A 16,511-nucleotide genomic window follows, 5' to 3' on the forward strand; every position below is an offset into this window, starting at 1 on the left:
ATCAGGGCTGCCTTGCCCTCCAACTGCTGGGTTGGCCAATGAAGGAAATGGGTGGGGGAAAGAACAAAATTGTTTTTCCCACAGCTCCCTTCTTATCTGGTTATAGCTTGACAACAGCTGTGTTGTCTGTTTATTACTAAACTCCACGTATCCTTTTAGGATGCCCACTCTCAAGGTATTATCTCACTGGGGTCCAGTCTCTAACATTCCTTTGATGCTTTTAAGGTATGCATGGTCATTGGCTCCCACTATTGTAAACCCAGAAGTACTTCATTTTCCCTGGTGAGTGGTCTACCTTTGTAAATAGTCTTTCCATTTAACTCAGTCATATGAGTGTTTGCATTGTTTCCAGACCACACCTAACTGTCGTCCTTGCTTCTGTTGTACATTCCTAGTTCTCAGAGTCCTCTAGCTAGAATTCGCTGAGCTAGAATAGTTGAGCCCCAGTTCTCTCTTATTTTAATCAAAATACAATCTACTTCATATCTTATTTGGAGGAGGGTAATATAAGACTAAATTAACAAAATAAGCTGTTCTGAAGTTGCTCATTTTGTTAACCTGTCCTAAGGCCTTTTTTATCATTTTTTTAAAAAAAGAAATCCATATCTAACAGTGAAGCTTCATATTCAGGTGGTAAAGCTGATATTATACTGTCAAGTAAGCCAATCCCTGACTGTGGGAGGAAGTCAGTCATTAACAGCCAGTTGAATGGAGTGTACTAATGTTCCCTAGAATTTATACTTTAGAAGTGTAGTCCTGCAAAATGATCCAAAATAAAGGGATGTTACTTTTGTGCAATAGTTTTCTGAAATAGTTTTATATACACTTGGGTTGAGAAACTGCATATCAGCTAACTTAAGCTATGAGAAGTCCTACAGTAAATAAATTTGTTTTACATTGTTCAACTCAGTTGTATTCCAAATAAGAACAAAATTTCTCATAGCTTTGCTATGTGTCCCTTTAGCATGACATATAGAAATCAGTGTAATGGGGCAAATCATTATCCAGAAAACCTGGATAGGCCATATCACTATTAGGCCTTCTCTTCTATTGTTTCTGAATTTTTATTATCCTCTAGTTTGTTTGAATGTTTGGTTTTCCAAGAATTCTAGTTCTGTGAAGAATAACAAAGGTAGTAAAAAGCACCCAAGACCCTGACTCCAGATCCATATATTGTACTCTTGCTTTTGGCTGTTTTTTTTTTCCCTTTTCCATCCAAGGAATTCTATTTTCTGGAAGAGCCTTGTCTAAATTCAGTGCAAATACAAATCATCAATGTGGTCTAATCAGGTGCAACTGTAACTCTACAACTTTACAAATATAACTCGGCAAATGTAATGCCACATCTTAAACAGTATACATGGAAGCATAGGGTTCGCTCTTCCTGTCATGAAGTTATTTGCTTTCTTGGTACTAATTTTAGTATGATTAGAGAAAGCTTGAACAGAATACAAGTACACAGAGAAGTAAGGTTTGTTTCCATGAAACAAAGGTATCCTAAACTGCATTTAAAATAAAGAAGCAAGCTGAGTGCTGGTGGCTCATTCCTATAATCCTACCTATTCAGGAGGCTGAGATCTGAGGATAGCAGTTTAAAGCCAGCCCAGGAAGGGAAATCTGTGAGAATCTTCTCTCCAATTAACTACCAGAAAAACAGAAGTGGAGCTGTGGCTCAAAGCAATAGAGTACTGGCCTTGAGCAAAAAAGAGCTCAGGGACCAACAAAAATAAACTAAGATAAATAAAACATAAAATAAATAACAAATAAAAATGAAGAAACATCTTTTATTCAGAATGTACTTTATTAGAAACACTTTGACCAATAAAGAAACCTAAATATCAACATTTTGAATTTTATTAGAACTCTTTGGAGTTCATACATAAATGTATATGTTACTAGTAAAGATTAATGATTAAAATGATAAATGACCATGAAAATAGACTTCAAAAATTGGCCTCTTCTACATTGGGTAACTTATTTTTCTGAGTGTAGAACTTTGAATGGCAGCTTCCATTATGTTACATGTTTCATTTTCTGGTTCAAAGCCAGCCAGGACAAGAAAGTCCATGAGACTTTTTTTTTTTTTTGGTCGGTCATGGGACTTGATCCATGAGACTTTTATTTCCAGTTAACCACCAGAAAACCGGAAGTGGTTCTGTGGCTCAAAGTAGTAGGCTGCTAGACTTGACAAAAAGACCTCAAAAACAGTACCTGGGCCTGAGTTCAAGCTCCATGACTGACCAAAAAAACTATAATACAACAGTCCCAGTATATTTCAAGCTTGCCAGGGCATTTCTGCTTAGCTTAGCTATCTTGTAAACTTGATTTTGATAACCCATCTCATTAAGAAGTGTAGAAGCCTCATGTTTATGTATTATTTGAATATGGCTCACAAAGCCATTATTCAAATCTTTGAATGCGCTCACTAGTATATTTCATAACAAACATATCCATAAGCTTTTTAATATTCTGCTAATGTCTCTTTGTGCTCAGACATCCATCTTTTAATAAACAGCTATATTTTTTCCTTGCAAATTTCAAACATCTATGGATCTATCTAATGCATAGGCACAACTTTTCTCGGTGACTTTGGGCAGTCTTGTTATATCTCATTATAATCTAAATTTATGGAATGACAAACATTAAAATGAAAACAATTTTTCAAAAATATTATAATAATTGAAAATTGTGACATGGCTTGGATTTCTTAGCCTAAATTTTTGCCATTTTGGCAATCTCAATCATCCTTTCAGATTGAATATTAATGTACAATCTAATTACCTGGCTCTTTGAGGCCAGTAGGTTTGCTTTGGGTCTCATCTGGAAGGAGGGCTTTCCTAAGAGCCATGTTTCTTGGGGTAGCCATGAAAATGGGTCTAAAATTTTGCTTAAGTCGTTCTTGCAGAATTTGGCTTTCTCTGCATTCAAATTCAGCTTGTGAATACTATTATTGTTACTGGGAATTAACTTTTTGACTTATCCAGAACAAGGGCATCTTCTTCCTTTTTTCTTTATTCTCTAATAAGTTGATAGAGTCCAGTCCTGAGCCTCTTGCTATTTAAATGTCTTCTGTATGTGTTAGTTGGTAAGTAGACACCTATCTGCTGTGCCCATGTTATACATCCTTATTTAGGTAACCTAAAGAAGGCCCTGGTGATCCTAGGCCTTCTCTCTTTCTTTCCATTTACCCTCTCAGGGCCACCTGGCCAACAGGGCCATTCCTTATATCTTGGGTATTCAAACTTCCTTGGATGTCTGCTTGGATTCTACTCTTCAGAAGTTTCCATCCCTGTGTCACATCTAATTCTAAGATATAAACTTTGAACTGTCAGTTGTGCTCTGGCTCTAAGATGAACCTGACACTGCTATTCTTTTGAAGTCTTACCCTATGGGCATCCAGACTGCTTTTATTTATTTATTTTTAATTTTTTTATTTTTTTGGGGTCCAATCGTGGGACCTGAACTCTGGACCTGGGCGCTGTCCCTCAGCTTTTCAGCTCAAGGCTAGCGGCTCTACCACTTGAGCCACAGCGCCACTTCTGGATTTTTTTTCTTTTTGCTTATGTGGTGCTGAGGAATTGAACCCAGGGCCTCAGGCATGCAAGGCAAGCGCTCTACCACTGAGCCACCTTCCCAGCCCTGCTTTTAGAACTCATCACTCTGCTAATGACTCGATGCTGAACAATAAGTTCTCTGGTCAATAAGTCTAGAAAAGGATCTGATAAAAAAAAGACTGTTTTCCATTTTTGTAAGAATTACTATAATGAGTATGTATAATTCTTATATGTGTTGTATATAAAAAAGTATCATCTAAAATATTATTTTATATTTAAAATAGCCAGTGATTTGGAGTTGGGGCAAAATATTCATTAAAAGATGAAAACATAAATAAAATGTAGACATGGGTACACCTTATGCTTTTCAACCATTAAAAAGTAAAATCTTGTCATTTGCAGCAACATTATTGGAATTATGGGAACTTGAAGGTATGTTATGTCTACACAAGTGAAAATAATATATACTTTTCTTCTTCACACTTATTTGTTTTAGAAGCAGTTGTTGTCTAAGAGTTAAGACCAAGCATTTTGAAGAAGAGTACACCACCTGGTGCTGGTGGCTCACATCTATAATCCTAGCTACTCATGAGGCTGACATCTGAAGATCATGGTTCAAAGCCAGCTGAGAAAGGAAAGTCCATGAGATTCTTAGTTCCAATTAACCACCAGAGAACCATAAATGGTGCTGTGGCTCAAAGTAGTAGACTGCTAGACTTGAGCAAAAAGAGCTCAAGGACAGTGCCCAGGCCTGAGTTCAAGCTTCACAACCTACCAAAAAAAAGTCTTCAAGCGAATTTTGTGGTGTCTGATATCGACTTATTCAATTATTCACAAGGTGTATTTTGAGAAGAAATGAATGAAGTGCAAAAAAGTCTGCTAGTATTTAGCCACTTCCATAGATAAAAGAATTCTATCTCATATGTTTAAATTTCTCAAAGAGACATGCAAATTACTTATATACCAATGATACAGAGTTAGGTAAAATATCCACTGATAGATGAATAAAGAATATGTGGTACATGAATATAAGATGTATGTTTTCTTTTCATTTTTGGTAGTACTGGGATTTGAACTGAGGGCCAAGTGCTTGCTAGCAAGCATTCTAAAACTCGTGCTAAAAAAAATAAATAAAAATAAATAAAACTTGTGCTAGATCTCCAGCCTATTTTTGTACTGGTTATTTTTGAGATAGAATCCCACTTCCTGCCCAGGCAAATGCCTGGATACTGTCAAGTTATTTTAGATTTCCATTATAGCTGGAATGACAGCCATATACTACATCACCATCCTCATCTTCTTCCACTAAGATGGAGTCTCAGGCTTTTCTCCCCATACTGACATAAAAGTCACTTCCTTCACCATCCTTCCATGCTTAATCTTCAAATTAACTATAGAATTACAGGAAGAGCTATTAATGCCTGACTTCAAAATGCATGCTTTCCATATATTAAGAGATGAAATCTTGTCAAGGAATGGTAAATAATGCCTAGTCTTAGCTACTCAAAGGACAGAAATCTGAGGATTTTAGTTTGAAGCCAGCCTGGGCAGGAAAGTCCATGAGACTTTCATCTCCAAATTAACTACCAAAAAGCCCCAAAGTGGAGTTGTGGCTCAAGTGAGAAAAAGCCAGCCTTGAGTGAAAAAGCTAAAGGACAGCACCCCAGTCCTAAGTTCAAGTCCAGGATTGCATAAAATATAAAATTTAGGAAGAAATGATCTTGCCACTTCCGGCAACATTAATGGAACTGAAAGACATCACATTAAAACAAATTAGGTACAAAAAGATGAATATCACACGTTCTCACTCAATTTTAGAAACTTGAAAAGTTAGAGGACTCTAGGCATTCACACACAGTGAGACCAAAGGAATAAACTTTTAGAGGAGGAACACAAAGACAAAATGCCTATGTGCCTCTGGTCATATAAATTAGCTTGTATCTAAATGAACTTCAGGAGATGAAAATGACAACAAAAAAAGAAGCTAGAAAAATTAATTTCATAGAAATATAAATAAGAATAGTGGTCACTAGAGGCTAGGAAGGGCAAAAGAGAAGAAAGAAAGACACAGGCTAGATAATGAAAGCCAAAATACATTTGGATAAATGGGATTAATTTTATGTTCTATAGCCCCGTAGGTGACTAAAGTCTACTATTTATGATGTAATTCAAAATAACTAGGAAAAAAAATAGTTCAAAATTTTCCAGCACATAAAAATGATAAATCTTGAAGGAGATAAAAATGCTAATTATCTTAGTTTTATCATCCATATTTCATGTGTATTAAATTATACTGTGCCCATAAATATGTACAAATATTTTGTGTCAATTAAAATTGTTAGAGAATAAGGATGTTTTCATGATGAGTCATTGGAAATAACTTTTTCTTTGTCTCTTTGTCAATTACAGAAACCAAGGATACTTATTAAAATGTATATTCTAGAACTCTATCCCAAATATCGTGATTCAGTAGGGCTCAGGATTTTAACTAATTCTAACATACTTACGCACGGTAACATCCAATGTAGTGGTAAGGTCTGTTTCCCAGGTGGCTTTAGCTTGAAGGAAGTATCATGCTGGCAGGAATAAAGGCTGGTAGGAAATAAGGGAGGTATCTAAACTTTTGGTGGTAAAATAAATATCTGATACTAAGTAAAATCTAGAAAGTATTAATTCTCTTCCCTCCATCACATCTCAAATAAAATAACAAATAGCTAAGCACACCCAGAGGATGCAAACTAGTCATTCACTGGTTTCATATATTTTATTTTATTTGCATGTGAGTTTGCTTGTGAAAAAAGATACCTGGATTGTCTGCAAACCTATGAATGGTTTCAGATTTTGATTTCATTATCAATTTTTAAATTTGACTCAGGTATTGGTAAAAATTCAAATACACGAGTACAGATACTCTGGGGGATTTTTCTTCCCATGTAACACAATTCAAGTCTACTAGTTTCTGATCTAAACTCTAGAAGCGTACATCACCACATTTCCTGTTTGTAACTGAACAAAGTACACACAAAAAGTTTTTAAGAAATATGACAGAGAGAGAGAGAGAGAGAGAGAGAGAGAGAGAGAAAGAGAGAGAGAGAGAGAGAGAGAGAAATCTGAGGTACTTATAAGGCTAAGTTTTAGTTCCATGTTGCTTCTAACATAGCAGAGAAACTACTCAGAAAAAAAGTTGGTTGTGAGAATTCTGAGTTCATCCTTTTGCTTTATGGCTACCTAACAAGTTTTCTAGGGAGGAAAAAGCATGTCAGGTAAGTGGCATTTTTAATGTTTGTGTTCTATTTCTATGCCTTAAAGTTCACTTATTTAGTTTCAAAACAATTTGGAAAATAAATAACACAATTATTTTTTAAATATGAGTAACTTTTAGAATAATTAGAAAGTATTTTGAAATACTTTAGGGGGTGTAAGTATTTCTTCATGAAAGAAAAAAATGTGAATGGTGTTTGATAACATAAAGCTATTTGTATTTGTTAAGTTCATTAGCAGCTATGCTGTTTCAAGTCCTTGTGATTATTTTTTGTTTTTTTAGGGTCCGGTTATGGGGCCTGAACTCTGGGCCTGGGCGCTGTCCCTCAGCTCTTCAGCTCAAGGCTAGCGCTCTACCACTTGAGCCACAGCACCACTTCCGGCTTTTTTCTTTTTGCTTATATGGTGCTGAGGAAGTGAACCCAGGGCCTCAGGCATGCAAGGCAAGCGCTCTACCACTGAGCCACCTTCCCAGCCCCAGTCCTTGTGATTATTAAAGAATTGTTTGTTAACCGTGCATGTTCTTCTTTCATTAGTTTATATATAAAGTAGCTGGGAAATAACTGTATTCTGATTCTTTAGAAATTAGGTGCTGTAGTGTCTTCCTGAAACTCAATCCAATTCTCAGGAGTCAATTCAACTGACTTAGCAAGAAACAGGTGAAAATCCAGCTGCTTGGGCTAGAACAAGAGTTCTGGAAAGGGCTAGACCTACACCAATTTTCTTTTATGAAGCTAAGTTGATGTCTCATTCCTCCTGTATCCCTCTTGCTTTAACAAATATGTCTTTGTTGTAAAAAAATTCACATTATGTAGAATAGAATTTTGAGATATATAAAAGAAAAATATCATATATATTTTTCCATCACCTTAAAAATGCAAAATGCTTTGTCCCATTTTCTCCAATTTTTGTTTCTAGGCATTCCACACAGCTTGCTTTGCATAACTGAAATAATAATGTAGATAAAACCATGCACCCAGCTTTTTTCAGTAACATTATAACACAGCCATTTCCTTTTTGATTATAACTTCTGCCTAATCATTTTAAATAAATGCACAACATGGTCTCTATTGTGTTAATTACAATTTACTTAGTCATTCTCTTATTGCTAGATAATTATGTTTTATCCAGGGTTTTAATGTTCTAAATGACAGAAAAATGAACAACTCTATAGCTGTTTTTGTATTAAGGCTTATTTGGAGGAAAGAGCTAGAACTGCAATTACAGAATATGGTATTACGAAGTCTCACTATTACCAAATTGTCTTTCCAAGAGTGATGCCAATTCAGTCTCATTATAATTTGCTTGTCAACAGACTAGTCTCATTTCAACTATCTCATAAATTCAACATTGTTGAATACACATTAATTGACATAGTGTGGTTGAGCATTGAACATATTCTGCAGGGGTTTTTACACTGCCTAAAATCCCTGAATTTGTGAGTTGCCTGATTGTATCTTTTGCCTAATTATTGTGCTGATAGTAATTGAACATTACTTTATACAGAGGTAGTTATGCGGTAAAGATACCACGTGTTTTAATTTCTATGAATTTGCTTATCAGTATTTTGTTTTATGGATCTTAAAAGTCAATTGATTTATAAATCACAGAAGGAAAGTAAGCCAATATATAATTTTCACATTTCTCTCCTAAGTTCATATGTTAGCAAATTACAAAAAGCTAGCCTCTGTTTTGCTAGTCTCCTGCAAGAAACAGGCTCAGCAGTACCATGTGCAACTGCCATGAGCTTAGGATGATAGGGAGCTTGGGCAGGGTGAGAAGGCCAGGGGCAATGGCAGAAGTAATCCACTCTACATTTAGGAGAGACAGGATAAAACTAAACTTCTCCATTGCAACAATGAGAGGTGCAAGATGCTATGTCGTACGTCGAAGAACGAACTTTAAAACTTTGGGCGGGGGGATGGGGAGGGGGTGGGGGGGGAGTGTAATCTTGGAGATGGGAGGGCAGGGGTGGTAGGAGAAAAACAAAGGAGGAGGCAACAATGCTTGATAAGAAATGTACTCATTACCTAGCTCATGTAATTGTAACCCCTCTGTATGGTATTTTCACAATAAAAAGCTTTAAAAAACAAACAAACAAACAAAAAACAGTTCCACAGACAACTTGCAAATATAAAGATTTTGACCTCAAAGCCTCAGAAATCTTAGAAGCCAAAACAAAACAAAGACAAATTCAATATGAAAGAAAAGAAATAGATGGTAAGTTTGCATATTTAAATAGGCAAAATAAAAAAGATAATAAATTTAAACACACAGCATGGTTATTTGCAGAAAGCATATGAAATGACAAGTCCCATATTTTTCCTTTTTTTCCCTGCCTTTGTTTTTGTTGTCATGATACCATCAGTAAATATGTTGGTGTTATAATTCCTACTGTTTCTGCTATCACATAAAATCAGTATGAGCTAATGAAACTCTGAGAACAACTCCTAATTCAAACGATTCACCATTCAGTTTAGACATTTTTAAGAGGTTTCTCATGTTTTTATCCAGTTCTGTTTTCCTTTGAGAAGATTTATACTTTTTAAATTGTTATTATAAAGGTGATATACAGAAGAGTTTCAGTTACGTAAGTCAGGTAATGAGTACATTTCTTTTTTTCTTTTGCTGGTCCTGGGACTTGAACTTGGCCTGAGTGCTGTCCCTGAGCCAATTTGTGCTCAAGGCTAGCACTCTACCACTTGAGCCACAGTGCTACTTCTGACTTTTTCTGAGTAGTTACCTGGAGATAAGAGTTTCATGGACTTCTCTGCCTGGGTTGGCTTCCAACTACAATCCTCTGGCCTCAGCCTGAGTAGCTAGGATTATAGGCATGAGACATGGGTGCCCAGCTATGAGTTCATTTATTTTGGGGCAATGTCACCTCTTCCCTCATGCTCTCCCAGTTTTTCCCTGCAATCCTTGTTTTAGAGACTAAATAGGATTAATTTATGAATTACATTTTAAACTCAGGTGTTCTTAAGTTAAAAATTGGCCAAAGACAACATATCATCATATAATTAAATAATATTCAGCAATGATTTTCAAGAAAAGTCAATCTAGGAAATATTGTTGCATAAAGGTCACAGTTCTAATAGGCATATGCTCACAATTTGCTTATCTCATTGGATAATTTTCCGTGCATTTTGAAATGTTCATTTTATTATCTCTGTTTTGTGGTGGTACTGGGGTTTGAACTCAGTGCTTATGCTTTCTGGGTAGGTACTCTACCACTTGAGCCAGACTCCTTTTTGTGTTCATTTTTTAAAATAAGGTCTCAATTTTTTTCCTGGACTGACTAGGAAAGTTGTCCACCTACTTACACTTTCAAATACCTGGGATAACAGGAATACATCCTTGTGCTCTGCTTTTATTGGCTGAGATGGGGTACCATAAACTTTTCTAAAGCCAGCCTTGATCTGTGATCCTCTGAATCTCTGACTCCCGTGTAGCTAGCATTACAGATCAGAAGCACTGAGTCACAGTAGATCTAGCACATTTAAATTAAATTTTTTTTTAAAAAATTGAGGAATCAAATAGAAGTTCAAATAGAACATAGTTAAGTATTTGGGGGGATGAAAGATTCACACAGCTGTGCTCTCATCAGAAAATCCTTCCAAAGTGCCTCTCTAAGAAGAAACAGTAAGTAGATGTATAAAAGAGTGCAACTAAATACAGATCAAAAAAAGGTTCATCTACAGTTGGCATTTTGGTGGCATGTCAATCACAATAGGATTTCTGAATTTAAGAAATTCAAAGTAAAGTTCCATTGCAACAGCTACAAGGAGTATAACCTAGGAGAAATCTTAACTTATTCTTAAATTTTGTTTCCCCCCTGCTTACTCCCTTCTGTGTGGTCTCTTTGGTTAGACTCAGTAGGTATTAACTTGGAGGCATCATGATGTATTAGAAAAAGGAGGCCTTCGAGCCACAAAGATAAAGACAGGAACTCCAACCTCTCATTTTGTTTAAAAATAGTCACTGCGGAGCCAGCACTGCTCTTTTTCTTGTTTCTATCACAGCCTGTAGTGCAAACCATACCATTCACATCTCAAGTACTGTGTCTTGTAAGAGACCATTCATTTCAAGTCAATGGGCTGTGGATTTTACAGCAATCAATGTTATTTACTTGAAATCCTAGAACTACGATGAGAGGGCCCTCCTATGATAATCTATGTTGTTCTAACACCTTTTATTGATGACAGTGCTGTGCTCATCAATGGTAGTTGAAAGTATTGGAATAGTGATAGTGTACCATGCATCAAACCATGCGATAGTAAAAACTATTATAAAAGAAAAATGTATGAGTCCTAGCTACTCAAAAGGCTGAGATCTGAGGATTGTGGTTCAAAGCCAGGGCAGGTAGGAAAGTTCATGTGACTCGTATCTCCAATTAACCACCAAAAAAAGCCAGAAGTAGAGCTGTGACTCAAGCAATAGAGAACTACCTTTGGGTAAATAAAGCTCAGGGACAGCACCCAGGCCCTGAGTTAAAGGCCAGGACCACTGTGCACACATACACACACACGCACGTGCACACACACATACACACACACACATCTATGATGATTATATTATTAATCTTTTTCTTTAACTTCTTGGTACCTAAATTAAATATTCACACTCATGGAATACAAAGGAGGCCAAAGGAGGCCATTAAAAGAGACTATGTACTATAAATGCATATGCTTGTCCTAGTCAATGATAGTCTGTAGTTTGAAGCAAGTAAAGCACTATATTTATTATTTTACTTATTAATTGTTTAAATAAAGGCTTCTGTATGAATCAAAACTGCCAGCAGAAAGCCATTATACTTGCTTACTTGGGTTTCTTTCCAGAGTACCTGCAACTGTGAACTCTGAACATAGTACCTGCCAATTACTGCTGGTTTTCAGAAAGTCAGAGGTCTTATAATTAAATGCACCACTATTAGCCTCTGGTGGTTGAAAGCTGGAGAGAAACTTAAATCATGATTTGCCTAATGAAAATCATTCCCATTGCTTTACTAGTAATTTCTCAAGGCCTTTGGCTTTTTAGCAGATAAATAGCCAAATACAAATTGCGTGGGAGTTACTTTTAAATTGGTAAAAACGATATAAATGAATGTAATTATTATTCATAGATAATGAAGTTAAATATTGCTCTTTGGGGGAAAATAGTCCCAAGTGTGCTGTGCACCTAATATTATAAGATGTACTCTGTATTAAGTGGAGACCCATAGGGATGTAGAGATGTTTATGCTGAAAATGGAGAATTATAGGCAAAGAGAGAGAGAGAGAGAGAGAGAGAGAGAGAGAGAGAGAGAGAGAGAGAGAGAGAGAGAGAGAGAGAGAGAGGGAGAGAGAATTTATATATATTCTTCAGAATCTGTTTTTTCAAAATAGAGGATTTATTGTTCATAATCAAAAAAGTTTGAAACAATGTCATGAAGCTTCTACATGGAAATTCTTTTACTTAAAGCTCAAATCATATTACTAAGGAAAAATTCTCAGAAAACAGAAATACTAGGTTTTACAGATTCCTAAAATCACAGCAAAGCTAGGTGCCAGTGGCTCATGCCTCCTAGCTATTCAGAAGGCTGAGGTCTGAGAATCACAGAAAGCAGGAAAAGTCCATGAGACTCTTATCTCCAATATACCATTCAGAATAAGCCAGAAGCGGTGCTGTGGATCAAATGGTAGAGCACTAGCCTTGATCACAAAGAGGCTCAGGGACCGCACCCAGGCCCAGAGTTCAGCAAAAATAAAACAAAATAAAATAAAAATCACAGGGAAACTGATGGTCATGCTTACCTACACCTACCATGTCTAAACCATTTTCCAGTTAGATAATGCTTATACTTCAAAAGGTCTCCAATTGCATATGTAAAGCAATTTACTATTTAAGTAAATGATGAAGCAGAGCCCTGAAAGAATGTGCAGAGTGTTTTGAATTCTTACCTTAGCATCACTGACATATTCAGGGCAATTATTAAGGCTTTCCTTAAAGCTTTTAGTATAAGGTGCTTTGTAGTTTCTTAGTAGCTGAGGACAAAATTATATCTATATCTATTATATATTATATCTATTATAGCTATTAATGAGCTATAAGCTACTTCAATGATCTCTTTAATTGGAATGGAGATAGTGAAACATCATTTAGAAAATAATTTTGTAAATTGATAGTATGATTCATAGTTAGATTTAGTATAATTTTAAAAATAAGGTTAGGGCTTTCTGCTTCCTTGAAGTTTGATTTTTTGGAATATATTTCATTAACTCAAAGCACAACCATTTCTGTGTGTGTAACTGCTGTAGGAAATAGCAAAGTGGCAAAGATATAGAGATATCAGGCCTTGACAAGTGGGGTGGGATCTACAGAAAACAGCAAGTGCTTCAAAAATGATTGGTGCCTGGCAGATAATTGGTAGGCAGGCAACTCCCAAAAGATTGTCAACAACTCTAAAGTAGTGTTTGCTGAAAATAATTTTTGATGAGGAAAGAAAAGTATGATGTCCTCTACGTTCCAAAAAGAGATAATAAACAGTCACATTCTTCAGAACAACCTCTGTCATAGGTTACAGGAAAAACTAAAAGGGACAACTTTCTCCGGAAGCCATGGAGGAGAACATTTGAGCTTAGTGTAGCATGAGAAGGTGTAGGTTGGTCAGGAGTAGACTTTAATATAGTACAAATTAACTGAGCTCAGAATAAATATTAAAGCCAGTAGCAATTGAATGAATTTGGAACAGAGCCAGACTAACCTGAGAAGATGTAATGTATTAAAACTTTAAGAAATACTTTTTTATTTGCCAGTCCTGGGGCTTGAACTCAGGGTCTGGGCACTGTCCCTGAGCTTCTTTTGCTCAAGGTTAGCACTCTACCATTTCAGCCACAGCACCACTTCTGGCTCTTTCTATTTCTGTGGTACTGAGGAATTGAACCAGGGGTTCATGCATGATAGGCAAGCACTCTACCACTAAGCCACATTCCCAGCCAACAAAAACTGTTTTTAATCTTTAAAACCTTGAATAGTAAGATATTGAACAAGGGTTTTTAAGTTCTGTATAGTCTTGGATCCAGTCATTTCTTTTCAAAAACATTAACCTAAAAATTAAGGCTTATGTCTAGTTTAGCTATGGAAGATTCATCATAATATTGAAACATTTGCTTATAATAATTAAAACATAGAAGCCACCTAAGTATTTAATAAGAAAGATTGTTTAAGTAAGCTGTGGAAAGTTCATACAGCAGAATGTTGCAGGGTATTGTGGTTGCAGATATAAACCACTGTGAGAAATTACTGATGGAAGAGTAAACAATATTGCTGGCATAATTGAATCCTATGCCTCTTCTTATGACGATTTCTAAATGTGGTTATGGGGAAAGAGAGAATAGTAAAATAGCTGGATTAAATATAATATATTGATGCATAATGAAACCCCTTTGTACAATTAATACAAAGTACAAAATGAATAACAGGAGAGTAAAGCAGATTCTTTTGATGAGGTAGGTACTGGCAGAAGGGGGAAGAGTGGACAGAGAGGGTGGAGAAGGTTTTTTAAACATCACTGGAGTACTTTATAGACACATGAAAACAGAAAATGAGACTAGCTGAAATTTTTAAAGAAGTGGAGCAGAGAACAATGGACAGAGAAAAAGGATATGAAAAGAAAAAGAAAAAGTATATGAATTTGATCAGGGTACAGTGTAGGCATATATGGAAATCATCATAATGAAGCCCGATTATAAAATTGATAAATGCTAATAAATACGTTCAAAATAAACATGGAAAAGTTTGGAGGTTGATGTTAGGAGTACTGACCCCTCCCTTCAGTCAAAATTCTGCATATAACTTTTGACTCCACCAAAATTTAATTACTTATGTCCCATTGTTGAGCAGAAGTCTTTCTGATAATATAAGCAGTCAGATAACATTTTATTTGTTTATCATATGTGTAATAAAGTGATAATCCAGCAAAAACCACAAGAGGTCACTTTGTACTGCCATGTACTATTCACTGTAGAAGGGATTTCTTCTGTGGGGTTAGTGTCATTGAATTTTTCATTCACAATACATGAGCTCATCACAACAGCAACAGGAAGACATCTGGCCTTTTCATAGCAATTAAAATCAATTTACATGTCATCACACATAGTGAGTATAGAGGAAGAGTGTGCCTAGGCCTGGCTGACTGAATAACTTGACATAATAGCTGAGATAAACTTCAGTAGAATTTATAGTGAGAGCCCTCAAATTGTCTTATTATGGGGATAAATTTAGAACTGCATTTAGATAGATCATAGATGTTTGAATGGTATATCAAAGTATATTATATACATGTATTGGAATATTGCAACAAAACCCCTTTGTACAATTAATATAAACAAATTAAGTAACCAGTAAATAAATAAAAGAATAAAAGAGCAAGAATCTCTAATAACAGGTCGTTCTTTTATTTCTGTACTATGAAGAGAGGAAAACTCAATCCTAGCTGAGAAGGGAGCCAGCTTGTTGGTTTCCTTTAGCACAGTTACAGTTAAATTAACCAGGTGGAAAAGATAATATCAGTGTGGGAAAGGAGAAGACAAGAGGGTAGGGAGCCATCTGTTTCTTAACACTTGTCTTAAATATTCTCAATCTACCATTTGATACAACAATTCTATTCTTAGGAACTTCATGAATAGATAAAGCTGAGCATGAAGTAACCAGTAGTGTTTTCTGCATTATTACTTTTTAAAAAAAATTAGCATGTCTATTTTAGACAAATGGCTAGAATTATTATAACAACTCTGTAAAGCTCTAGGCAGCCATTAAAATAATGTACTAACATAATAAAGAATCCCCCAATCCACTAAGTTCAATAATAAGAATGGACTAATTAGCACCATATGCCTCATTTAATGAGAGAATTGGGACTGGACATGAAGAATTATGATCTCTGTTGCAGTTATTTTCAAGCTATTTGCCCGATGCAATGCTACTTATGTGTTTAACATCTATGTCCCAACTTAGATGTTCTTGAGTTTTTGAGAGCAAAGTTTTTGCTTCTGTTTCCCTTTTTTTTTTTCAAATCTTTAATTTTCTAGTATAGGACATAAATCTGATCCAGGATGTTATTATATATTGGTTGAATATATGAAGATATAATATTGGATTACTAGTTACTTTTCTGGGGTCAGCATATAATGTGGTCATATGATGATAGGGGTACTAAGGTATCTGTAATCAAGCTAATATCTTAATAATCACATTTCTGTAGAAAAAACTGAATTGTCAAGTTCAACTAACAGATCAAAGCCCATAAGCTCCTTTTTATGTTTCTGAAATGAAACTAGAGAGGCCTTAGGGGAAAAAGAAGCAATATGAATTCTCTCTTGTCCATTAATGGAGCTCTAAATATATCAGAAAAACTCTTTGTGATCAGTCCTAACAAATTGTGTTACTGTGATTCACACTGCTAGGATCAGTGGAAGGGAACTGGTAGTTTTCTGCAAATAAGGAAATTACATATAATTTTGGACTAAAAATGAGGTGAATGGGAAAGTGTAGTAGAATATGAGTCTTGATAATAAGAATTCTTTTTAAACTTTTGAACTATTTTTGTAGTCACCACTGGCCATATTTTATTACCCAGACTGAATTAATTTTCATTTTATCAACACCAAAAATGTAAAACCAAAACCACCAAACAAACAAAAAACTTTTGAACTATTT

General features: G+C 35.5%; 1 protein-coding gene across 1 annotated transcript in view; it reads left to right on the forward strand.

Annotated features, from left to right (window-relative positions):
• Positions 1-6,653: 6,653 nt before the first annotated feature.
• The window catches only part of LOC122105626 (T-cell receptor-associated transmembrane adapter 1), a 30,531-nt gene continuing 20,673 nt past the window's right edge, over positions 6,654-16,511 (forward strand). The window contains exon 1 of the mRNA XM_042676945.1: positions 6,654-6,817. Within this exon, the coding sequence (XP_042532879.1) occupies positions 6,811-6,817 (7 nt within the window). The 5' untranslated portion in view covers positions 6,654-6,810. The remainder of the gene's footprint in view (positions 6,818-16,511) is intronic.

The sequence above is a fragment of the Dipodomys spectabilis genome, unplaced genomic scaffold, assembly GCF_019054845.1.
Source record: "Dipodomys spectabilis isolate Male_0828 unplaced genomic scaffold, ASM1905484v1 ptg000032l, whole genome shotgun sequence".
NCBI classification, from domain to species: Eukaryota; Metazoa; Chordata; class Mammalia; order Rodentia; family Heteromyidae; genus Dipodomys; species Dipodomys spectabilis.